This window comes from Eriocheir sinensis, chromosome 59, assembly GCF_024679095.1.
Source record: "Eriocheir sinensis breed Jianghai 21 chromosome 59, ASM2467909v1, whole genome shotgun sequence".
Taxonomy (NCBI): domain Eukaryota; kingdom Metazoa; phylum Arthropoda; class Malacostraca; order Decapoda; family Varunidae; genus Eriocheir; species Eriocheir sinensis.
Genome location: NC_066567.1, coordinates 11,520,443 through 11,546,226, shown reverse-complemented (window position 1 = coordinate 11,546,226; position 25,784 = coordinate 11,520,443). Strand labels below are relative to the sequence as shown.

At 47.6% G+C, this 25,784-nt stretch overlaps 1 protein-coding gene across 1 annotated transcript in view; it reads left to right on the top strand.

Annotated features, from left to right (window-relative positions):
• The window catches only part of LOC126985199 (HEAT repeat-containing protein 1-like), a 34,381-nt gene extending 33,872 nt beyond the window's left edge, over positions 1-509 (top strand). The window contains exon 5 of the mRNA XM_050839756.1: positions 456-509. Coding sequence (XP_050695713.1) covers positions 456-509 — 54 coding nt within the window. The remainder of the gene's footprint in view (positions 1-455) is intronic.
• The last annotated feature ends 25,275 nt before the right edge of the window (positions 510-25,784 follow it).

The following is a 25,784-nucleotide window of genomic DNA, read 5'->3' as shown; positions in this document are numbered from 1 at the left end:
CAGGAAAGCATATGACCTTGTAGACCACACTGTTGTCATTACTAAGGCCATTGAGCTGGGGCTTCACCGTAATATTGTATCGTGGCTGACTGATTTCCTCAGCACACGCCAGCAAATAGTTTGCTCCCAGGGCTCTGTCTCCACTCCTCTTGAGCTGACGTGTGGCATCCCGCAAGGCACCAAAATGGGTCTGCTTTGCTTCTTGGTGCTCATTAACGACTCTCATGGATGCATCGCATCGCTGGAAATATGTTGACAACAGCACCTTGGGCGTCCTCGTCAACAACAGGGATCCAGACTATGCACCTCTTCAAGCATTGCTCGACAACCTTCAGGCATGGACGGTTGACAACAGTGCTACTATCAACCACACCAAGACCATGGTGATGCACATCTGCACGTCCAACAGAGTTATGCCACCTCCACTGCTGTCTATTAGCTCACACCACCTCCAGGTTGTCCAGTCCACCGAACTACTCAGCATCACTGTGGACAACCTACTCAACTAGAAGCTCCACGTCTCCAACACAGTCAGAGCAGCCTCCTACAAACTGTACATGCTGCATAGACTCAGGACGCTGGGGGCACCGGCTGCTGAGCTGTGCAGTATTTATTCATCATTCATACTGCCAAAACTCATGTATGCCTCCCCGGCATGGTCATCGTCCCTTACCCTCACCCAACAACACCAGCTTGAGAGGGTTCAAAAGAGGGCATTCAGGGTCATTTTAGCCCCTAACTACCACGCCGATGACAATGCCCTGACCACCCTGAGTCTCCCAAGGCTCTCTGACAGGCACCAGGACGCCCTCAATAAATTCGGCATCTCCCTGCTTCACCATCCTCGCCACCGCCACCTCCTACAATGCCCAGCACTGATAGTCAAACCCAAAGGGTCATGGTTCAGATTAACACTCACCGCCACCCTGTAAGTGGTCCCTTAACACCACCCTCCTTTTCCCTTTTGTCTTTATTTTTAGCTCTCCCAAACCACATCCCACTCTCCCCCCCTCTAGTGTAGCCTATTTAGTATTGTTACGCAGACACGAGCGAACCCGCACCCGAATGGTGGTTCACGGGGACGGACCGCCATGATTCACCCTCCTCACCGACCCGCCACGTAGGCCTCGGCGAACCAGGGCCAAGCTGACGTCTCCACCGCCTGGCTGCCTCAGAGTCAGTCCACCCAGCGCCTCTGAGTTGGCCACACCGCGTAAGCTGACCTCTTCACGCACTGCTCTGCGGTTCCCAGGGGCCCATTGGATTACGCTGAGCGCCCTGAGGAACGAAAGGACGCCAGCACAGCGAGCCCCACGAGCGGATGGGGACGGTACTCGGCGCCCCTGACGGAGCTGCAAGGTGCTGAGAAGGCGGGGACTCGACCAGTGTGTCTAGGCGTGTCGGCTATTGTGGGGGAGCCAATAAACCAGCTACCAGAAAACTTGTTTCCCTCAGCCCTTCCCGTTCTCTGCAAGGCCCCGATTCCTTAGTTGTGGCGAAAGTAGGCCCCAAGGGGCGCCACCCCTTACTCGTTTCGTTACACTGGTGTCAGGAGGGATTCAGGCCTTGGAGAGACGGCGAGGTTGTGGGGAAAGCTACCTTGACTGCGCAGTGGAGAACTTGGCATGATGACTACCCCGGCAGCAGCAGGAGGCACGCCGACGCTAGCGGACTTGGTGGAGGTGTTGAACCAGCAGTTCCAAGGTCAAGTTTGGCAGTTAGAGGCTCAAACGAGACAAGCTCTCTCCGAGGGCCAACAGGTTCAGGCCCAAGTCATTAGTGAGTTTAAGGACGAGTTTCTAAGTGGCTTAGGCTACTTCAGGGAGGAGGCCAGACAGTTCGCCGAGGACAGCTGTCGGAAAATGAAGAGCGAAGTGATGAAGGAGGCGGTTAAGATAGAAAAGGACCTCCGAGATTAAGTGACGAGCCAGCTAGACACTGTGGTTGCGGGTTTGTGGTGCGGTAGCCGCGTTGGAGGAACGGATAGACGGTGGGGAAGGCGGGGTGCCTGACAATGGAGACAAGGCACCACCCGAGGGAAGCGACTTCATGCTGATGACCGTGACGATGGAGAGGCGGACCGCGGACGCCACGCTGTCAAGGAGAGGCTAGCGGACGATTAGTCGGAGGGACGCCCAGGATGTGCCCTAGATCCGTCATTGCACTCCATCCCGCCACTCCTACACGCTCTCCTCCCATGTCTCCTCCGGTTCCCCGCCGAGACGGCAGGTCGACGCAAGCCCCAGGATTTCGACGGGGGTCTCTCTAGAGGCTTACCTCGCCAGTTCGAGCCAATGGCAGAGGCTCAAGGCTGGAGTCCATGGGAGAAGGCTGTGCAGCTCGCATCGAGCCGGAAGGGTCCAGCCGGAAGTCCTGAGCCAGCTTACACCTGCCCAACGCCATCGTACTCCAGCATCGCGGGCGGTATTAGAGCGACGGCACGGCCACCAACACCAAGCGAAGGTGTTCCGGAAGGTTCCGGCCAGAGTTCGTGTCCGGGACGAGACGCTGCAGCAGCTAGCCCAGGACTTGGAGAACTTGGCCAGGAAGGCCTATCCGCGGCCACAGAAGACCTCCTCGCAATTTTGTTATGAGACCAGTTTGTGGACGCACTGAACGACCAACAGCTGCAGGTGTACGTGAAACAAGCTCACGCCGGCGACCTTCAGGAAGCGTTAGCTCGGCCCTGAGTTCGAGTCATTCGTCCAGTCAAGCCCGTGAAGCCCAGGTTTGACCAAGCGAGGAAGGATTTCGAGCACAAAGGGGACATGAGGGCTCGAGGAGGGGACTGTCACGCCAAGCTTCCCGGAGAGTGCTGGGATTGTCATCGCAGGGGGCACATGTGGAGAAACTGCCCCACTGCCAACCGCCGCCTTCTAGTGAGCGACAGAGCACTGATGCGGGCCAGGGTGTCTGCCAGGTGCAGCCAGCCAACACAACCTACCAGCTCTAGCCCACGGGCTGACATGAGGATGATTCGGCCATCGGGAAATGGAGGACGGCTGGGCGGCGGGGGCAGCGCCAGCCATCCTCATCCAGGCCCCACTCTCTCTTAAGATGCCGTACCACTGCCTCCCACAGCGTGCAGGTCGAGGGAACCGTGAACAGGGTACCTTGTCGGCTCACGCAGACACCGGGCGAGCGAACGTCGTCCGCCGGACGTGATGGCGCCCCAAATCCTCCTGTGGCGGTACAGCGCCTGTGTGGCGCTATCGCCACTGTGCCGAGCTGCGAGGGACCGTGGAGGCCCAGATCGCCATCGAGAAGAGGTGGAGCGACCGCCCGTGTAATGCGGCAGATATTGAGGACTCCTGTCTTTTGGGCCTGGACTACCTCAAAAGAGCCGGGCACGGGTCGACTTTTGGAGACATGACCATGCGGATCAGGAACGCCGTGGTGCCCCTGCTCGAGTCGGTAGCCCCGCCCAGGTGGTCGTGGCCAGAGCAGTATGCGCCCCCGAGGTCGGAGACGCGCGTAAGATGCAGACTGAGTCGGAGGATGGCGCAAGAAGGACGGCCCAGTGGAGCCGCCGCCGCCGAACAACTGCAGGGCGGTCTGGTGGTCGGCAGGACCTTGGTTCAGCGGGATAAGGACAAGATTACGGTGTTGGTGGCTAACCTTCGGATAGTGAGCATCATATCCAGGCAGGAACAACACTGGGAACGTGCGAGGAGGTGGAACGGCGCGGGAGACTACGGACGATAGGTCAGTGGCGAGGGCTGCTGGCGGTGGCGTGCCGAGCACCTCCAGGAGCTGCTGGGAGGAGCTCTAAATGTCTGGGACAGAGGCAAGCAAACCAGCTGAGGAAACTGCTCATCTCTTATGCTGACGTATTCTCGACAGGATACAGAGACTTGGGACGTCCGACCTGGCCAAGCATCGCATCGACACTGCTAACAGTCGCCTGATCAAGCACCCCGCGGAGAATCGCCCCTGCCCGTCGCCAAGCAGAGATGGAGAGGGCGGTAGGTGAACCCATCGAACAGGAGTAGTGGAGCGCCCAGCAGCCCGTGGTCGCCGGGCGTGTAGTCCTGGTGAGAAAGCAGGACGGTACGACCAGATGCGGTGTAGCCTACCGTGACCTTAACGCTGTTACAGTCAAGGACTCCTACCCCCTGCCTCGGATTGACGACACCCTGGTCGCGCTGGTCGGCGCCAGGTGGTTCTCTACCCTGGACCTGAAGTCAGGATACCACCAGATAGAGGTAGCCGAGGAAGACAAGGCTAAGACGGCGTTTCCACCGGGCAGGGACTGTGGCAGTTTAAGGTGATGCCATTCGCCTGTGCAACGCCTGCAACCTTCGAGCGACTGATGGAAAGGGTGTTTGATGGACTCCAGTGGAAGACCGCCCTAGTCTATTTGGACGATGTGATAGTGTACGGACCACGCTCGAGGAAGAGTTGGAGCGGCTGGAAGCAGTGTTCCTGCGGTTCAGGGCGGCTAACCTGAAGCTCAGCCCTAAGAAATGCCTGCTTTTCCAGCGGGAGGTACCGTTTTAGCACATTGTCGGCCAGGATAGAGTCAGGCCGACCTCAGAAGGTAGCAGCTGTGAGGGAGTGGCGGTGCCAAAGACAGTGAAGGAAGTACGAGCTTTCTGGGACTCTGCACCTACTACAGGCGATTTGTGCAGGGCCGCTACCATTGCCACTCCCTGCACCAGCTAACGCGAGAAGGCGGTGTTCCGCTGGGACCCGGAGTGTCAAACAGCCTTCGAACGACTAAAGGAGGCCCTGACAGGCGCCCTGTGCTACTGCACCCAGATCCTCGCCTCCCTTACCTGTTGGACTGCGACGCCAGCGCCGAGGGTATTGGTGCTGTGCTCTCCCAGGAGAAGGACGGACAAGAGCAGGTGGTGGCGATAACAGCCAGAAGTTTAGCGCCCTGAGCGCAACTACTGCGTCACAAGGAAGGAGCTGCTGGCTGTGGTTAGAAGCCTGACCACTTTCACTCTTACCTCTATGGTGCCCGCTCACCGTGAGGACGGACCACGCAGCCCCACGGTGGCTGAAAACACTGAGGAACCCGGAGGCCAGCTGGCACGTTGGCTCGGAAAGTTGGAGCAGCACAACTACCACGAGGTGCACCGCCCAGGTAAGGCACACATCAACGCTGACAGCCTCAGCCGGCGCCAGTGGTGAACCAGACTGCCGTCACTGTAGCGTAAGGAGCCAGTGGAATGCCGACGGACAGTGGTGTCAGTGGACTCGCCCAACAGCGAAGACGGATGGCGGGAGGCCCAGCGAAAGACCCGGACATCGGCCCCATCGTGAGGATGCTTGAGTCAGGCGGCCAGACCACCACGGGGGAGGTAGCAGCACTGAGCCCCCACTGCGGGCACTACTGGGAGCAGTGGGACACCTCGCTTCTGGGCGGGAGTGATGCTTGCTGTGGTTGATGCCGGACGGGCTAATACGGTTTTGGCAGACCGTTGTTCCGAAGGTCATGCGGAGAGGCTGATGCGGGAAGCCCACGACAGCATCACCAGTGGACACTTGGGCGTGAAGAAGACGCCGCAGACTCAAGGCGGCAGCGATTTTACTGGGCAGGGTTACGCCAGGACGTGGAGGAGTGGTGCGGGCGCATGACACCTGCAGCGCCAAGAAGGGTCCCGGACGAGCAGGGCCTCTGCAACTGTACCAGGTGGGGGCCCCCATGGAGCGGGTGGTCACGACATCGCTGGACCACTCCCGACAACAGCTGCAGGCAACCGTTTTATCTGTGTTGCCATGGACTACTTTACGAAGTGGCCTGAAGCGACGCCTGCCCAACCACGAAGCCACCACCGTCGCCAAGTGCTGGTCGAGCAGTTCTTCTCGAGATTCATGCCCGGGAGAGCTCCATTCGACCAGGGCCGCGAAGTTTGAGTCAAGATTATTTCTAGAGTGCTGCAAACTTCTTGGCTCAAGGAAGACCAGGACTACACCTTTGCGGCCGCAGTCGGACGGGATGGTAGAACGGTTCAACCACACCCTTGCTCAGGAGCTTGCAACGTTCTGCAAGGATGGCCAGACTGAGTGGGACAGGAAGTTGCCGCTGCTGCTGATGGCCTATCGCTCCGCAGAGCACGAGGCCACCTCCTACACGCCTGCCCGCCTCATGCTGGGGAGGGAAATCCGCCTCCCTGTGGACCTCGTCACTGGTCGTCCGTCGGATGAGGAATTACCTACAGTAAGAACAACATACGCCACGGCCTTACAAGAACGCTTGGCAGAGACCCACCACCAAGTGCGGGAGAACCTGCACTTTGCCGCTGAGGCAATGAGACGCCATCACGATCATGGGTTCCAGAGTCACTGGTCACGCAGAGGGTGATCAGGTGTGGCTCCACAACCCAAGGAGGAAGAAGGGCCTCTCGCCCAAGCTACAGAGTCCTTGGGAGGGCCCCTACATCGTTGTCGAACGGGTATCTGAGGTGACTTACCGGATTCGCCGCGGGACACGCGGCCGGCCAAAGGTGGTGCACGTGGACCGATTGTGGCGCTACCACGGCCCAGGGCGGTACACCTGGGGTCCGGAGCAGGAGGCGAACGACACCCTGTCCGAACATGGAGATGACGACATCATGAGCCTACCGGACCACACACCGGGAGCGGACTACGATGCTGAGAGGGAGGACGTGTCGCCATCTTCGGACGACGGCGACGTGGCACCCGAGGCGGATGAGGTCTCCATAGACAAGAACCCACCTGTCGGAGGGGGGTCTGCGCCACGGCCCCAGAGACAGAGGAGGAGGCCTCGGAGATTCGATGACTTTCTCCTTGAGGAGGAGGATTAGCCGTGAATCGTGGCGAGGGCGCCACTTCTTTCGCAGGAGGGGGCAGTGTTACGCAGACACGAGCGAACCCGCACCCGAATGATGGTTCACGGGGACGGACCGCCATGATTCACCCTCCTCACCGACCCGCCACGTAGGCCTCGGCGAACCAGGGCCAAGCTGACGTCTCCACCGCCTGGCTGGCTCAGAATCAGTCCACCCAGCGCCTCTGAGCTGGACACACCGCTTAAGTAAGCTGACCTCTTCACGCGACGGTTCTGCGGTTCCCAGGGGCCCATTGATTACGCTGAGCGCCCTGAGGAACGAAGACGCCAGCACAGCGAGCCCCACGAGCGGATGGGGACGGCATCGGCGCCTGGACGGAGCTGCAAGGTGCTGAGAAGGCGGGACTCACCAGTGTGTCTAGGCGTGTCGCGATTGTGGGGCAGCCAATAAACCAGCTCCCAGAAAACGTGTTTCCCTCAGCCCTTCCCGTTCTCTGCAAGGCCCCGATCCCTTAGTTGTGGCGAAAGCAGGCCCCAAGGGGCGCCACCCCTTACTTCTTTCGTTACAGTATTATAGATTATTGTATTTTTATTTTGTATATTTTCAGCCTAACAGCTGCCATACATTAATAAACCTATTACAGTAAACCCTCAGTTATCCGGGTGCACTGTATCCGACCTCACCCGTATCCGGGAGTTTTAAAAAATATTTGATTTTTTCCAGAAAAAAAAATTGTTGCGCGCCGCCAAAATTCATTAAAATTGCCCGCATGATGCATCTAAGCTCTGCCCGGGTGGCATACCGCATCAACAACAAGCGCCCCATCCGCCATTGTTTAATAAAAGCGCTCTTCCCTTGCGGTCAGAGACGTGGTGCATGTATTAGCTTTGGAATTACCACAGTTATCCAAGTAAGTCTGGGTACAGATCCAATGAAACTGAATGAATCATAACTGATTTAATGAGCCATTCGCGGTTTTGCCTTAAATTGGCTTGTACTTAGACATGCATGGCTTAATCTTTGAGACAAGCACATGACTACTGGCAGGATCAACAAGGTAGCCATGGCATTAGCTTGGGCCAAGCGGCAAACGAGCACAACACAACCACCACCACCACCAGGAGGCGGAGGAGGAGGTGTGCCACACGTTCGCTTGGCCATAAGGTAGGAGACGGCGGATGCGTGGGCTCGAAACTCTGCCGGCCACGTCACCTGCATGCACTCCCAACCCTCTCTGTGCACAAGTCAGCAGACTGGTGGGTGGGTTTCCGCATTAGGCCGTGTCGAGGTACAAACGCACCCCGGACACCAGCCCCAGCACACCATCACCTGTCGTCGCCTGCAAGTGGAGTGCTTCATTCCAACCGACGGCTCAATAGAAGCTGCGTCAGTGTGAAGACTAGGGTTCTAACCGACAACATCTGACAACCTTCGGGATGCATTATCGCACGGAGAGTGGAGTTACCATCACCTACAGAGAGGGGTCGTTGCATTGAAGGCTGATCGCATTGGCAAACACAGTAAAAACGTGCGCCGTCACGAGGAGTCGCAGCCAATGCCGTGAGGCTTCTCATGAAAGAGAGAGGGTTGTGCGGGCAAGACAAAGGTGTCAACATCAACATCGACCTGAGAATGAGGATCGCTAGGCGGAAGTGAGCGATGCCGAGTCTTAGCCCGCGGGAGGGTGGGCTCGAACTTGGATACAGTTCAACGGCGTGTTTAGGCTGCCGTAGTAGGTCAGTGCATGCAAGACAAGAGACTAATCCCACCCAAGTTTGCTGGCCCCGGTCTGAGAGGTTGGCAAGAGATTAGTCGCTCTGGTGGATGCAGCACGCTCCGGCCCCAAACATCGGGGAACCTCGAGCGGTTGTGTATATGTATAGAAATATATGTTTATTTATCATTTTTATTAAATGCGGTAGGTGAAAGTTGGGTTTTCGGATCCATAGACATAACCTACACCATATCCGGGTTTTTCCCATATCCGGGTGCCCCCGTGGCTCTATTAACCCGGATACAAGAGGGTTTACTGTTCTATTATTATTACACACATACATATTATTACACATTACACACACACACACACACACACACACACACACACACACACACAAACAAACAAACAAACAAACACACGCACTGCAGGGAGGAAGTAGGACAGAAGAAAGAATGGAAACCGAGATAGTGAGATAGGTGCGATGGGGAGGCAGAGAGGGGAGGCCGCAGCTCCCGCTGGAGCCCACATGCAGCGTCTTTCTCATTTTCTGTTATTTTGTGTTAGAACACTTACGTTCTTACACAATAATAATAACAATAATAACATCCTCGTGTTGAAGGTGTTAACTTACGTGGATGATAGTAGTAGTTGCTGGCACAGGTGGATGGTGGCAGAGGGGAGAAGGATGACTACTCTACTATAACACTTAACCCGGCAGCGTCAGCGGACCCATTTTTGGGCTTCTGCGATTCGGTCCGATGAAACGGCAGACCCCGTATGGGGCTCGGCTCAAAATGCCTAATTCGAGCTAATTGTGGGCAGTGGCGGCATAGAGCAACCCACCATGCATGCCCTGGGTCATTGTGGTGGATGATTCATCTTGAAGTGGGCTTATTTGTCATAGGTGGTGCTGTAAGGTCATTGCAGACTGAATTAGCTATCCATACAGTATTCACTTGTCAAATTATCTAAAGTAGACAACAAGCGACTCTTGGCTAGATGCCACGTGTCACGAGACTCTTTATTTTATAATAAACACCACCCAAAATGAATGGAGTCTGAGTGTAAGTAAATATTTTCAATGGCTTTATGGTTATGAGAGGAGTACAGGTAAATCTCAATTTACACGAGTATTGTGTCCTTGAAGAGGTCGCGTAAATCAAAAACAATGTAAATCAAACAAGAGGTAGGTTTCTATCAAAAAATAAATATTCACTTCATTCAGTGGAGAGAGAGAGAGAGAGAACATCCATATCACCGAGATATCCACTCAGGCACTCAGTCTCAGCCTCACTCATGTGAGGAAGAAATGACGTACCATGAGCGACTGGCTAGTATTCGTACTGGTACCGAGCAGTCTGGTACCGGTACCGTACCGTATAACTGGCACCGTTAGTACCGGTAAGGCGAATTAAGAAGAAAATATAATTAGGTGAGGAATTAGTACCTAAGAAGAAGAAGAGACGTGGCCGGAAACCTATTTTTTCACCAAGGGGAGAACGATGCCTCAAGAAAATTTGTCTCGGGAATCGGTTCTCTACAACTAAAAATATAAAATCCAACCTTGAAAGCAATAACATTCAAGCTTCAGAAAGGACTGTGACGCACAAACGCATCGATATGCATATCAAGGCTTACAGACCCGCCCGAAAGCCGAAGCTGTTTGAGGCAATGAAAAAGAAACGACTTCAGTGGGCAAAAAAGCTATCAGCATCGTGACCTGGACTTTTGGAAATCAGTGAGTATTTGTTCCTACAATGTAAGTTTGCACTTTCTCCTTATCATGCACCTTTTTTACATGCCTAAGAGCTATTCACATTAATATACTACTTACTGTTGTCCTTCTGTTTCAGGTTTGCTTCAGTGACGAGAGCACCTTCAAAATCATGAAGCACAAGTCTCAGTATGTGGAACGGCGCCCTGGTGAAAATTTCAATCTGGACTGTGTTGTTTCAACAGTAAAACATCCAACTAAAATAATGATTCGGTCTGTCATCAGTGGAAAAGGAACAGGGCCTCTGTACCTAGTTACCGACACCATGAAGCAAGATCAATACAAAGACGTGCTCCAAAATAGAATTCTTCCCTAAATTAGAAATTGGTTCCGTAATGGAGAACCTTACAAATCCATGCAAGATGGAGCTCCTTGCCATACGGCACGATCATTAAAAGCATTTTTACAAGCCAAGAACAATTTCCTGCTGCCCTGGCCGGGGAATTCGCCAGACATGAATCCGATTGAAAGACATGATAAGAACAAAAGTTCAACTGATTGCAAAGATTATCCATGTGTGGAATCATCAATCAGACCTGCAGGAGACAGTGCAGACCTGCACTAGTAGCATGCCTGAACGTATTAAGGACTTAATTCCTGCCAAAAGAGGCTTTATTTACTACTGAAAATGAAAGTCAATTCATGAAATTTTACAATAAATTACATAATGTGAATCATATGTATTTATTAATGCAAATTAACTTCATTTATTTATGAATATATGTTGAAGGAACTCCATTTTGTAATTTCCAGATAATAAAATAATTGTAGATTGATTATTTTGTTTCAAAATCAAGTGAATGTGATAATAGGAGGGTGCGTCTAATAATTTGTATAGGGACTGGATATATATATATATATATATATATATATATATATATATATATATATATATATATAGATATATATATATATATATATATATATATATATATATATATATATATATCTATATATGTATATATGTATGTATGTATGTATGCACGCCCGCACGCACGCACGCACCCCCCCCCCCCCCACACCCACACACATATATATATATAGCGTGTATAGGTATAAAAATGTTTATTTATAATTTTTATTAAATGCGGTAGGAGAGCGTTGGGTTTTCGCTTCTGTAGACTTAACCTCCACCATATCCAGGTTTTCCCACATCCAAATGCCCCCGTGGCTCTATTAACCTGGATACCAAAGGGTTTACTGTAATAATAATTTTATATAAATTCCACAACACTTGACAACGTTGGAATACAACATAAATACACACACACACACACACAGAATACAGAGAATTGCTACTAAAATGGTCCCAGAACTCTCAAATATGACGTATGAAGACAGATTGAAGGAGATGGACTTGACGACACAGGAACAAAGAAGGGAGAGAGGAGATCTGATCACACTGTACAAGTTGGTAAATAAGTTTGATGAGGTGGATAGAGATGATCTCTTCCCTACTGTGAGAATGCGGGGGCTGAGAGGACATGGAAACCTGTTTGAGTGACTTGAACAAGCATAGTTTTCCACATAAAAGTGTTAACACCTGGAATAGCTTGCGGGAAGAAGTGGTGGAGGCGAGCAGTGTCCATCAAATGAAGGAATGGCTGGATGAATGTAGATATGGAGACGGGACTATCAGAGCTTAGCCTAGGCCCTGTAGACTACAAATAGGTAAATACAAAAAGGTAAATACACACACACACACACACATACATACACACACACATGCCTACATCACTGAAAGACTGACAGAAACAGAGACAAAAACATACACAGGACAAAAGTCTGGCATGGTGATGAACACACACACAATGGTTATTGCTTATCCACCACATGCATGCAACATCCAAGAAAACTAACCTTTATTTCGCTGTCTACTGCTTGCTTGTCCGTGCAGAACGGGGATGCTTTCAGTAACTTTAAGACTTCTTGATGACTCATGTTCTGTCCAGTGGGAGTGTCTTTCACTTCCAAGTGAAGAAGGTGTTCTATCTTGGAAAAGTTGAATTTCCTGAAGTTGTCTTGAATCATGGATATTTGATCCATAAAGCCAGGCTTTCCTAGCATTTTCATTACTGACACTTCTTTAGCTGGCATCCAGTGTCACTGTTCAAGATGTCCCGGAGAATCATTTTAATTCCATTTTCTGCAAAGAGAAAGAAAAAATTTATACAGGTGGTCGCCAACTTTCGACCTATGCAACTTACTACTGATCGACTTTACGACCGCCTGTATGACAAGTCTCAGTGATAAAATTACTACGATAACAAATGCATCGCGTATTTTTTTTAGAGGCTAAAAACATTATAATGTTGCCGGCCCTGCCGAGCGTTGCGCTGGCAGTAGAGCAGGGTCTGAAACCTGCCAACCAGGGTCTGCTAAACGTTAAAATATAACTAATACTATTAACAACTATGCCTCCTTGAGGCCTCGAGGCGTTGGGCGCCAGCGGAGCACCGCTGTTTGGTCTTGGCTCTTGGTTACCCTCATTTTCAAATTTGTGTGGTAAATAAAGAAAGTTGTAATAACACCAGTAATACACACAGATAATTCCAATAAGGAAGTTTAATCATGCCCCCCTACAAAGTTTTGCCCTTGGTCATCGACCCACCCATGCTCCAATACTGAACATGAACAAATCTTGCCTACAAACGCATTTCTACATTATCTTAACTTATCTGTTCATTATACATTACTGGCGGAGCTCTTGGGTGCATACTCCTTATAAATAAACTGCTGCTGCTGCTGCTATGTGTGTGTGTGTGTGTGTGAGTGTGTGGTGTATTTACATAGTTGTTTACCTAGCTGTGACATACGGGAAAAGAGCTACGCTCGCGCTGTCCCGTCTCCATATCCGCTCTTATCCAACTTTTCCTTAAAATCATGAATGTTTCTTGCACAAACCACCTCCTCCTCCAGTCCATTCCACAGCTCAATGCTTCTGTTTGGGAAGCTAAACTTTTTCACATCTTGCCTACACGTGGTCGCCCTCAACTTCTTTCCATGTCCTCTCGTTTCTCTCTCGCTCCACACACACAGGTCCTCTCTGTCCAGTCTCTCCACTCTGCTCGCCACCGTGTACACCGCTATCAGGTCTCCTCTTTTTCTTCTTCTCTCCAGGGTTGTGAGCCCCATGCTATTGAGTCTCTCCTCGTAAGTCCGATCTCTAAGTTCCAATACCATCTTAGTTGCCATTCTCTGCACTCTTTCCAGCTTTCTTATGTGCTTCTTTTTGTGAGGAGACCAGACCACTGCTGCATACTCCAACCTTGGCCTTATCATTGTAACTATTATTTTCTTCATCATCTCCTCGTCCAAATACACAAATGTCGTCCTTATGTTCCTCAGCAAATTCATAGTTTGTCCCGTTATCCTGTTGATGTTTGTCTGGTGACATGTTCTCTGAGACAGTCACTCCCAAATCTTTTTCTTCCATTCCTCTGCATATTATCTCACTTCCCATCTTATAATCATATTCACATCTTCTACCACTCATACCAAACTCTATTTTTTTACATTTCCCAAGGTTGAACTCCATCTGCCATGTACCACTCCACTCCCATATTTTGTCCAGGTACTTCTGCAATGCCTCACAGTCCTTCACATCATTCACTCGTCACAATAGCTTTGCATCATCTGCAAACAAACTCACAAAGCTGGTCACTCCGTCCACCATATCATTTATACAAACAGCAAACATTATTGGCGCCAGCACCGAACCTTGTGGGACCCCACTCATCACAGGGCACCAGTTGGAAACCCTGTCCCTAATTATTGTCCTCATTTCCCTGTTAGTTAGGAAGTCCTCCAGCCACTTAATCAGTCCATCACCCACTCCATCCCTATTTTTAATTTTCCAAATTAGTCTTCTGTGCAGTACTTTGTCAAATGCCTTTTTCAAATCCCCCAGCCTTCTCTCTCTCGTATTAAATCTGTCACCCTTGAGTAGTAACATAACAAGTTGGTGACACAAGATCTCCCTCTCCTAAATCCAAACTGGCAATCCAATTTAATTTTCTCACTTTCTAAAAAATCCGACCACCTGTTTTTAATCAGCCTCTCGCATATCTTCGCAACCACACTAGTGAGTGACACCGGTCTGTAATTTAATGGGTCCTCTCTCTTTCCTCCCTTAAAAATTGGTACTATGTTTGCTCTCTTCCAATCCTGTGGCACCCTTCCTTCACTCAGGGAGGCACTCATTATGGAGTGCAGTTTCTCTGCAAGTTGCTCACTACATTCTTTCAGGATCCACCCTGATACTTCATCCGGCCCTGTCGCCTTCTTACATCCAGCTTGTTCAAGCTTTCCTTGACCTCCTGCACCGTTAACTGTATCTCCTGCATAACCCTTCCTCTTTCCTGGCCCGGTGGTTGTACGAATTCGTCTTCCATTGTGAAAACTTTTGAAAGCTGTTGTTCATCACTTCTGCCATCTCTGCTGGGTCTTCATATGTAGTTCCATCCATTTTCAGTTTAGCGATTGTTTCTCTATTCTTTAATTTGCCGTTCACATGTCTATAGAACAGTTTAGGTTGGTCTTTGCACTTGTCAATTATATCTTTTTCATATTTCCGTTTTTCTTCTCTTCTAATCTTTGTATATTCATTCCTTGCTTGTTTGAAATTGTTCCACACGTTGATTCTTCTTCATCTCCTCCATCCCTTCCAAGCTTCCTCCTTTCTCTTTCTAGCTGCCTCGCATCTTTTGTTAAACCATTCCTTTTTACCAACATCCTTTTTGGTTACCACTTTGGTCCCACTTGCCCACTCCAATTTGCATTTTCAAAAAAGTTCTCATATTAACAAAGTCTGCCTTACAGTAGTTTCTTCTCCCTATTTTATGATCCTCTTTTCGGTCAATAGTTCTCTTTTCTTTTACTTCAAATTCCACAACCGCATGGTCACTCTTTGCTATTGGGCAGTCTATTTTAATATTTTCTATTACTTCTGGCTCCTTGCTAAAAACCAGGTCAAGTCTTGATGCCTCGCCTTCTTTCCCAAATCTAGTATGTTCCTTAATCCATTGAGTCAGCACATGTTCCATTGCCAGTTGCAGGAGTCTTCCTCCCCATGACTCTTCTGTTCCCTGAGTCTGCCAATCCTCCCATTCTACCTCCTTGCAATTAAAATCACCCATCAAAATTATTTTCTCACTCTCTCTAAACATTCCATCCCAGCAACTCACTGTATCATTACTTCATATTCTCGGGCCTTCCATGCATTGGTTCTTGGTGGCACATACCCTACTACATACTGCCTCCTTCTTCCTTCAGCACCCACAGTTTCCACTTTCAGTACCTCTGCCAAGCCTTCACCCTCAATCACCTCTTCCACCCTAATGCCTTTCTTTACCATCAACATCACACCTCCTCCCTGTTTTCTCTTTCTGTCTCTCCTCCATATACTGTATGCACCTTCTCCAATCCCCACCACCTCAATTGGGTCACACAACTCAGTTTCCGTCAGCCCCACAATATCAGTTTCTTTGTCTCTCAAATAGTCGTTAAACTCTATCCACGATGACACTATTCCATTAATATTCGTATAAGACACTTTCCATCCTTCCTCCATTACTCTCCAGAAAAACTCCTTTTCTTCTCTTCTTCTGATCTCTTCTCATTTAAATCACAAACCTCACCTCTGAGTTCATTCAACTTGTCTCTTTCTTGTTCATTCAGATCTTTCCTCAGCCACATCATTTTGGTGTCTTCTACTCCCGCTAACTTCCAAGCTCCTGCCAGGGCCTCTTCTGCTTTGCTCTGTGCCTTAACCCTTTCCTTGAGCGTGGTGTGGACGCGACTATCCCATCAGGCGCAGTCAGGCAGCCCAATGGGGGGTCTCTTTCTCTCAAAAACTATTCATCACAGCTAAAAACAAAAACACCATTGGAAAGAGGAGGTCCAGATCTATAGGAGTTGGTTATGTATGCCTCTCTTGCGAACATACATGCACATTCAGGGAGTGTTGAATGTTAACACTAACGTCGGTGCGTGCGGGATGATCAGCCATATTGAGGGAACAGCGGACATCTCTCCTTCAGATTCTTGCAAGGGAATGTAACGGTCCGAATGTGAATGAACGAGAGAATGTGAGTAAGTCAGTGAGTAACAGAGTAAGTGTAAGCGAGTGCATGAATGAATGAGAGAATGTGAGTAAGTCAGTGAGTAACAGAGTAAGTGTGAGAGTGCATGAATGTATGAGAGAATGTGAGTAAGTCAGTGAGTAACAGAGTAAGTGTGAGAGTGCATGAATGTATGAGAGAATGTGAGTAAGTCGGTGAGTGACAGAGTGAGTAAGTGTGAGCGAGTGGGAGCGTGAATGAGTGAATGAGTGAAGAGTGAATGGGTAGCTGAGGAATGTAAGTGCGTAAAAGGTTATGAGAAGATAACACGCGAAGTAATGAGCGAATATATGAACGAGTTACTGAAATCCCTCATCTCAAAGCTTCAACCTCCAAGAAACCAATAACTAGTTAGTTAGATAGGTAGGGTTTGATTGTAAAGAATGTTCCGGAGGAAGGGAGAGAGTTGTACGCGGGTTAAAAGATCACGTGATGGAGGAGAGAAGCTGATGAGTAAGCGAGGAGGAGGAGGAAGAGGACCACGGCAGCAAGGCAGAAGCGGGAGAGAGGTGACCGGAGACGAGCACCACGGCAGCAAGCCAGAAGCTTGGAGAACGGACACACCACCCACGGCCTACTGTGTGAGGCGGGCTAGCAGGAGACGAGCAGCAGCCCTAGCAAGGAACGGCAGCGAGTTGGAGTTGGAGTTGAGAGCGGTGTCCACCTCTCCACTCAGCCAGCTCCTATAAACCACCCACGGCCTGCGGGTGAGACGGACTACAGGATGGGAACTTGCATGGCGGTAACCTGCCCCTCGACTGTCCTGGGGGCTCCACATACCACTGCCCCAAGCTGCTCCCCTTACATCAAAGGGCGCCCGCCTCCACACCACCCGAGCCGCCCATCTCTACATCAAGCGGCGCCTGCCTGTCCATCACCAGGACCGCCCATTCCCATCGTGGACGCCCTGCCGAGCCCGACACTCACGCAGCTCCTCCTCCTCCATCCATCAGTAACCATCCAGTTGGCCTGTCTCCAAAAAGGGTGGTTAATGGAGCTAAGCATTCCCCGTATTCTCCTTATGTCCTGTAGCCCGGTAGTTAGCTAGTTTAGAGCCAGCCTGCCGTGTCATTCATTTTTTTTTTATTTTTTTAGCACTTTATTATTAACCTTGCTAAATAAACCAAATTTTATATATAATATAACCTTATAGTGTTTACATTTGTTATGCTTTGCTGCTCATCATTGAAATTACTGAACCATACACACATCCCCTCCATAGTACATTATCACCATCCAGTTTCTTAATGCTGTCTCAAAAGTGGTTCCCACGGAAATCCTCCCACCCTCCATAATTAACCACACAAGTAACGCCCTTCTGGTCACAAACTTCGGAACGAGTGTTCACTTGTCCTGAGGCCTTAACATCCGGGACCAGCGCTCGACAACTACCACGCTACCACATACCATTCACTACCCTAGTGGTTGTCATAATCAAGGGATGTAGCTTTAATTTAATTTAATTTAAATATTTTCTCTATTATTTTCAACGCTACAGGAGCATTGCCAACTGCAATATTTACAACTATTTGGTCAAAGAATCAGTCAGGTGATAAGTGAAGCTATGCAAAAATGCCGCTATATTGGACAAGAACATCCACCGGTTACTCGTCTGTAGATTTGCCACGCTGGGCTGATATGATTTTCCACCAAATTTAGTGAGGAACCCACTCAATTGGCAATCCTGTGTTGTGAGGATTAGTGTTGGAACACTTTCATACACGGGAGATTTGAGTGTGGGTGGAGCTCGCAGCGAGCGTTTAGCACCACCATGTGAATACGCCTAACGCTCACTGTGAGCATTTAGCAATAAATGGGTTAAGAAAATTGTGGAGGAGCAAGTCAAGGCTAAGGATGAAGCAATAACTGAAAAGGTGATCAAGGTGATAAAAGAAAAAACAAACAGCACTTTCACCAGGTCACTTCCCTCTTCTTGTACCCTCCGTACGATCTTCTTCACTACATCTTTCAAGTTCTTTTCCCTCTCAGATTTGTTTGGGGTCTTCTCCTCCTTGACCCCGAACACAATGACACTCTTCTTTTTCTCCACCGTGCCTCTTACCAGTGCCTCATTTTCTTTGATTACCTTCAGCACCTCCAACTGCTCCTCCACACTCTCACTCTGCACCATCTCACCATCTTTGTCAATTTTCTGTTCCAAATTCTTAACTCTTTGCTCCACTTACACTTTTTCATCCCTTCGCTAATCCTCCTTATTCATCTTTTTCACCAAATCCACGTTTTCCTATATCCCCTCAGAGCATTTTGTTATCTGAATCTTAAGTTCCCCCACTTCCTCATCTCTCCCTTCTCAACTCACTCACCATCTTCATCACCACTTCAAAATCACTCTCCAACCCTTTCATTCTTCTCTGCAGTAATCTGTTTTGCAATTCACTGTTCTTTTCCTCGAAACCCGAGAAATCAGCTACCAGTATCCACTAATATAACACTCTCTTCCTCCCCTCCTCCCAACCTCTTTTCGGGACTAGCGCCAGTAATATCCTCCCCTGTATGTCACAGGTTATATGTAAAATAGGCAAACATTAAAAAGCTAAAATGTTAAAAGTCACAAAGTCAAAAAGTTACAAAAGTTTAAAATCCCTTGGGGCTCCGTCCTCCCGCGTCCTCCCAACGCCAGCAGGGTAAAATAGATAAAATGTGAAAAGTAATAAAGTTAAAAAACTAAAATGCTAAAATCTTCTGGAGCTCCTCCTCCGCGTCCACACAGGCCGGCAGCTGGCAGCTGGCAGCTGTGTGTGTGTGTGTGTGTGTGTGTGTGTGTATGCTAACCGAATGGGAGCTGGGATGTGGATGTCGTCTGGTAAAACCGGAGGGGCCATGATGCATGGGAGCATGTTCAGGTGTGCACATGTGTATTTGTATTTGTAGTCTACCGGGACTGAGCTAAGCTCTAATAGTCCTATCTCCATATCTACATTCATCTACAGTACCCTCTCAAGTTTCGCGCTATCCAAGTTTTGCGATCCTCAAGTTTAGCGCTTAGTCCTAAATTATTACCACCACGACTTTCGCGCATTACCGCCACGAGTTTTGCATTGCTTTGACATGTACGGGTCACGTCTACCTACCGTCGGCATCATGCGTGCTGCCTTAAAAGGCAGTGTCCAACCATTGGGGCCATGGACAACCGCGAGTAAAGATTCGTTTTAGTGCCGTGCCAGTATCTCATTTTCTACTTAATGAAACATCACTGTCTCTTCATATATCTTTTCTACAAACCTTCAACAGTCATGGAAATGCTTTGAAAATCCAATTCATGGACTTTTTTTATTTTTTATTCTTGTAAATAGGGGATAATGTTTACAAAAGCACGCCGCCTCCTCTGGCGGCGGCCGCAGCCGTAAAATAGCTCGCAGAGGGTTTAGGGTCGGGGAGCATATTTAGGGCCATTCTTACAGTCGTTTCCGTATGTTCAGAAGACGGTCCCTAACACGTTCGGGTGGCTTCTACAGTAGTAGTAGTAGTAAAGTAGTAGTAGTAGTAGTAGTAGTACTAGTATGACTGCTACTGCTACTGCTACTGCTACTGCTACTACTACTACTACTATAGAAGCCACCCGAACATGTTAGGGACCGTCTTCCGAACACTCGGAGACGACTGTAAGAATGGCCCTTAACCCTTTGGCTGCGGTACTCGACTATAGTCGCCGGGAGTGATTGCACCAGGTTGTGAAAGTCGACTATAGTCACCATCGGTATAAAAATGTTTACCATTTAAATTACTGATCCATTTTCATCCAAAAGTACACACAGAAAACCACAGGTCGATAGCTACAACTGTCTGCCGATGGCATAGGGAATAGTCAACAAACCATGCTACAGCTGATCGGCGCCCACGTGTGTGATGAAGTTTTTCTGTCACAACTTCCTTGTATTTCTGCTCATAACAGAGGTAAGTTTTATCAATTATATTATTGCATTTGTGTCATAAACAATGCCTGATTTTTATATAAGCATATATGATGTAAACAAACGAAGATGTATTAGTGTGACCTTGAATAAAGACGTAGGGTTTTTAACTGGGCATTTAACTCGATGAAAAGGGCCATTTTACTAAAACAATATGTGCGCACACACAGATACTTATGTATAATGCATGTATACATGTCTAATTCTCTTTTTTCACTCTCCTTCTCTCTCATTTTACAAAACCTAGGCTAGACAAGTCTCTTTTATGTTATTTATGCGACCTAGGCTAGACTAGACTGATTATAACTGTTGTCTCTTTCTTGTATGCATGTTCCTTTGGCTAGACTAGGATGATGATAACTATTGTCTCTTGCATATATGTACGATGCCCTTTTTTATTACACATACACATATATTTGTTTTCAAGATTACCATGGATTAAGCAAGGAAGATGACTAAATTTCTGAAGACATATGAAGAAATTCAAAGAACACTTGAAGAACTAAGACAATCAGACAGTGAAAATGAAGAAGAAATGTCTGAGGAAGAAACTGATGACTGGCTGGATGAGGCTGAGGATGACTTCAATGATAATAGTGTGGAGCTAAAAGAGGAGGATACTGCTGCTCCCTCCACCAAGATTCCTTCAAGTAAGGAGCATGTAAACATGATTTGGCATAAAGTGTTACTTCAGAGAGCCCCACTGAATTACAGAACATGATATATTTCACGAATAATCATGGAAGGGAAGGTATGGAAAATCTCACACCCAATCAGTGTTTTATAAAACTGTTTCCTGAAGAAATTTTTGAGCTATATTTTTCTATATTTGGTACATTGTTACAATTTATATTTCTGGTGAATTGAATTTTATAAGATATAATTTCAGAATATTTTTTTCATATAATAAATGCCGTGTGGTAAGGAATTTGTTTGATTTTCCATCTTTCCTCCAAGGAAATTTTATATAAATGGTGCCAACTTTATATAAATAAAAAAAGGTTTTGCACTGAGTAAAGTGTCACAATATGGCAGCAACACCAATTTACAAGCCTTTTCTTTAGTCTAAGTCCCCAAACAATGAAGTGAATGAAGTATTTTACATTTTAGCAGGATATATTTTTTCATTTTTTTTGCCAGTTTTGTAACAATTTTGGACTTTTTTTTAAACTTCACACATTTTCTAAAAAAAAAAATGCCATTTATGAAAAAGGTAAGGTCTTTTCTCGATGTACAAGTCATATAAAGCCAATTGGTTCATTTTCTTTTTTTGAGGGTATATGACGCAACCTTGAAAACCCCCCAAAATGCCCTAACGCAGCCAAAGGGTTAAACTTCTCCAACTGAACTTTACGACCTACTAACGGGGGGGCCGTGCCCCCCTCTACCCCCCCCTTCTAACCCACATGTATATGTGACTTATTTCAGCGAGGAGGTATTTCTCGCAACACCAGCTAAGCGTCAGGCGCCCGTCGCCAGAGGAGGCAACGCGCTTTCGTAAACATTATCCCCTATTTTCAAGAGTAAAAAAAAGTCCTTGAATTGGATTTTCAAAGCATTTCCATGACTGTTGAAGGTTTGTAGGAAAGATATATGAAGAGCTACTGATGTTTCAAAAGGTAGGTAATGAGATACTGGCACGGTACTAAAACGAATCTTAACCCAACCGCGGTTGCCCGTATGCCAAACTGGGAGTGAGTTGTTGGTTGTCCTTATGAATGGAAAACGGTTGAGTATAAGCATTCGTACGTGGGTACCTCACGGCTGCATGTAAACAAACAGACGACGGCAGTGGCTGAGGAGTGAGGAGCAGTGGAAGATGGACCACCAAGAGACTTGTAAAATGGACTGGCAGAGCTGCTTTGCTTACTACTTGATTAACAAGATAAGAGAACACCCCGTGCTGGGGAACCACAGTCCAAAAATCTTTTTATCAAGTCTATGAAAATTATAGATCTCCCGGTGTTGTTTTCCTTTTCTTCTTCTTCTTTTGACCTGTAATGCATGGCAGCAACAGTGAAAATAGTGAAAAATTGCAAAAGGGCATAGAGAAGCAAAATCAAGGAAAGAAAAGGACAGAAAAATACCTAAGTTCAGGGTGAAGTGTACAAGTGCGCACTGTTAAGTAACTGAGGGCCACTTTCACAGTCACTTTGTTTTGATCGTTACCAATGGCGGCGATCGCCGCTTAGTATTTCACGTGAAACTGGCCGATGGGGTGGTGGCGGCTGCACACGAAGCGAGAGATGTTGAGAGTGTGTGGTAAGTGCGTGGCTCGGCTAACCCCGCAGCCGCCACTACCCGATCGGCCAGTTTCATGTGGAAATACTATAGCGGCGACCGCCGCCATTGGTAACGATCAAAACAAACAACATGACTGTGAGAGCGGCCTTAAGTGCATGTTGTGAAGTATAAAAGTGTGGAGGAGGAGGACCTAAGAAGCGATACAAAGCGTTACAGCTCAAAAGAAGAAGAGGGTCCACTACACTGGCCGTGTTGCGAGAAATATCTCCCCGATGAAATTAGTCATTCTGCTGTCCACGCATGCGTGCTGTGGGAATACACAGCACTAAAAGTATTAATTTGCCTGGTTTTGTTCTAGTCTGTCCACTTGTCATCTTTGTGAGCTGTGAGGGAAATAAAGAAACGATAAGCAAGTTGAACCTCTCTGCGAGCTATTTTGCGGCGGCAGCAGCGGCTTATGTTCAATAGGCATTGAAAGTCAATCATGATATTAGTGATTTCATGATTTTTAACAAAGAGTTAGAAGATTATTTCATAACACACAGAAAACTACCAGAAAAATGTAGGTTTGTCCAACTGTCCCACGGGTGACCGCGAGCGACCGCCCTTACTTTAGCAGACGACACCACGTGGATCACAAGCGTGTATTCAGAACTGCCAGCCAATTGTAAGGCAGCCGCCTTCAACTGTGGCTTAAAATGATCTGTTCTTACTTCCTATTTTCTGCCTATTAACAAGGTACGTATTTTGTGATAACAAGGGAGTAAAGTCGAAAAAATTGTGATAACAATTAAGGGAATAAAGCCGGAAAAAGTCATTATTTTCCACGGGTCGGAACCAATAAGAACTTTTACATGGATTTCAATGCCTCAAGTTTCGCGATCCTCGAGTTTAGCACCATACCTTCGGAATGAAGCAAGCGCGAAACTGGAGAGGGTACTGTAACCTTTCCTTCATTTGGTGGACACTGCTTGGAGAGGGTACTGTAACCTTTCCTTCATTTGGTGGACACTGCTTGGAGAGGGTACTGTAACCTTTCCTTCATTTGGTGGACACTGCTTGCCTCCACCACCTCTTCCCACAAGCTGTTCCATGTGTTAATATTTCTATGTGGAAAACTTTACTTTTTCAAGTCACTCAAACAAGTTCCTTTATTCAGATCATCTCTATCCACCTCATCAAACTTATTTACTAATTTATACAGCGTGATCAGATCTCCTCTATCCCTTCTCTGTTCCTGTGTCATCGATTCCATCTCCTTCAATATGTCTTCATACGTCATATTCGAGAGTTCTGGGACCATTTTAGTTGCAATTCTCTGTATCCTTTCTAACTTTCTGATATCCTTCTTTTTGTGAGGCAACCACACAACAGCAGCATATTCCAGCTTTAGTTTTATCATTGTTATTATTTTCTTCATCATTTCCTTGTCCACAGAATGGAATGATACCCTTATATTTTGCATCATCCTGTAGGTTTCTCCAAACAGCTTGTTATGTGCTTTTCTGGGGATAGTGTGTCTTGCATCATTACTCCCAAATCTTTTTCATGTACCACCTTTAGTTTTCTTCTCCACTCCTGTATGTTTTCCTTGGTCTTTTATTTACTATTCCCCATTTCCATAACTTTGCATTTGTTTGCATTAAATTCTATCTCCCATAACTATATACTTTGTCCAGGGGCGGAATCCACAAAGGCTTAGTGCGTAGTTTTGAGAACATCGAGATTCACAAAGCTCGCGCGGTAATAACTACCAACTAATCGATGACGTCACAGGTTAGTGCATGGATTTACAAACGTTTACCGCGCTCTGTGTGACGCTAAATTTGCTGTTACATATCTACTGCCTCAGGAGTGTAGTAAACGCTGACAATATAATCATATTTACATATAAATGCTTATAAATCGCATTTTTCAACTTGAAATATAACTTTGCGAGTAGAGGAAGCCCATTTCTTAATAAAATGATGAGATAAACACCCTTTGAGAGGTATATGATAAGCGTGGGCGGTATGGCAACACCCGGCTGGGGGATTGCCAGACCTCCCTCCTCCTTCATCTTCCTACCTCCTCATCCATTCATCCATCTATCTCTAGATTTGTCCCTCCGTGGAGGGACCATGGACCTTTGTCGGATGACAGCTAGCCCTTGAGTTGGGCTGTAGATATGGCAAGACAGTCTTAATTTTCCCTCGTTCCTGTCTGCCTCGATATCTGTCCCATATTTCTAATTGCTTTCTTCCTGCCTCAATATCCTCCATATCTTCTTTTTCTTCATCTTAAGCATGTTCGTAGGTAACAAGACATCAAACAGCAGAGTTACCTTGACATAAATGTGCAGCAAACAACGAAATAACTGAATTCGAAGATTACGATTTAGTACAGTTTGCCTTAAAAGGGAAAAAAATGGGAAAAGAGAATGGGTTTCTTGAGCCAGCAGCTGGAGCGGGCTCCCTAGGATTGGCTGACGGTTCTGTAAACGTGCATGCGATTCGCTGCAAGGCCAATGACGTCATCAGCCAATCAGCGCCTCGCTGACTTAGCGCGCCTCTAACTACCATCTAAGGTTTGCTTCATGAATCTGACGCTAATGTCAGTAGCTAAATAAATAGTGCGTAGTTATGTTAGTTCGTAGTTATTGAATATGTTTGTGAATTCAGGCCCAGGTCTTTTTGCAGCTCTTCACAGTCTTCCTCCGTCCTCACTTTTCATATTACAGGTAACTCTCGATTTACGCGAGTATTGTGTCCTTGAAGAGGTCGCGTAAATCAAAAACAATGTAAATCAAACAAGAGGTAGGTTTCTTTCGAAAAATAAATATTCACTTCATTCAGTGGAGAGAGAGAGAGAATAGCCAGATCGCCGAGAGATCCACTCAGGCACTAAGTCTCAGCCTCACTCGTGTGAGGAAGAAATGAGGGACACCATGAGCGACTGGCTAGTATTGGTACCGATACCGAGCAGTCTGGTACCAGTACCGTATCAGGTGGTACCGTTACCGGGTACTGGTACCAGCCCACCCCTATTGTTGAGTAGCGTGGCAGCGTGGGTACTGCAGTGTTGTTCAAGCGACGCAGCGGAACTGAGCTCAGCTGTGTGGCCGCTGTGGAGTCCAGTTCGTGAGACATCTGGTGGCCAGTCCATAAAATATTGTGTATAAGTGAAAAAAAAATGTAAATTATACATTTCTTTGGATTTTGGACCCGTTATAATATATATATATATATATATATA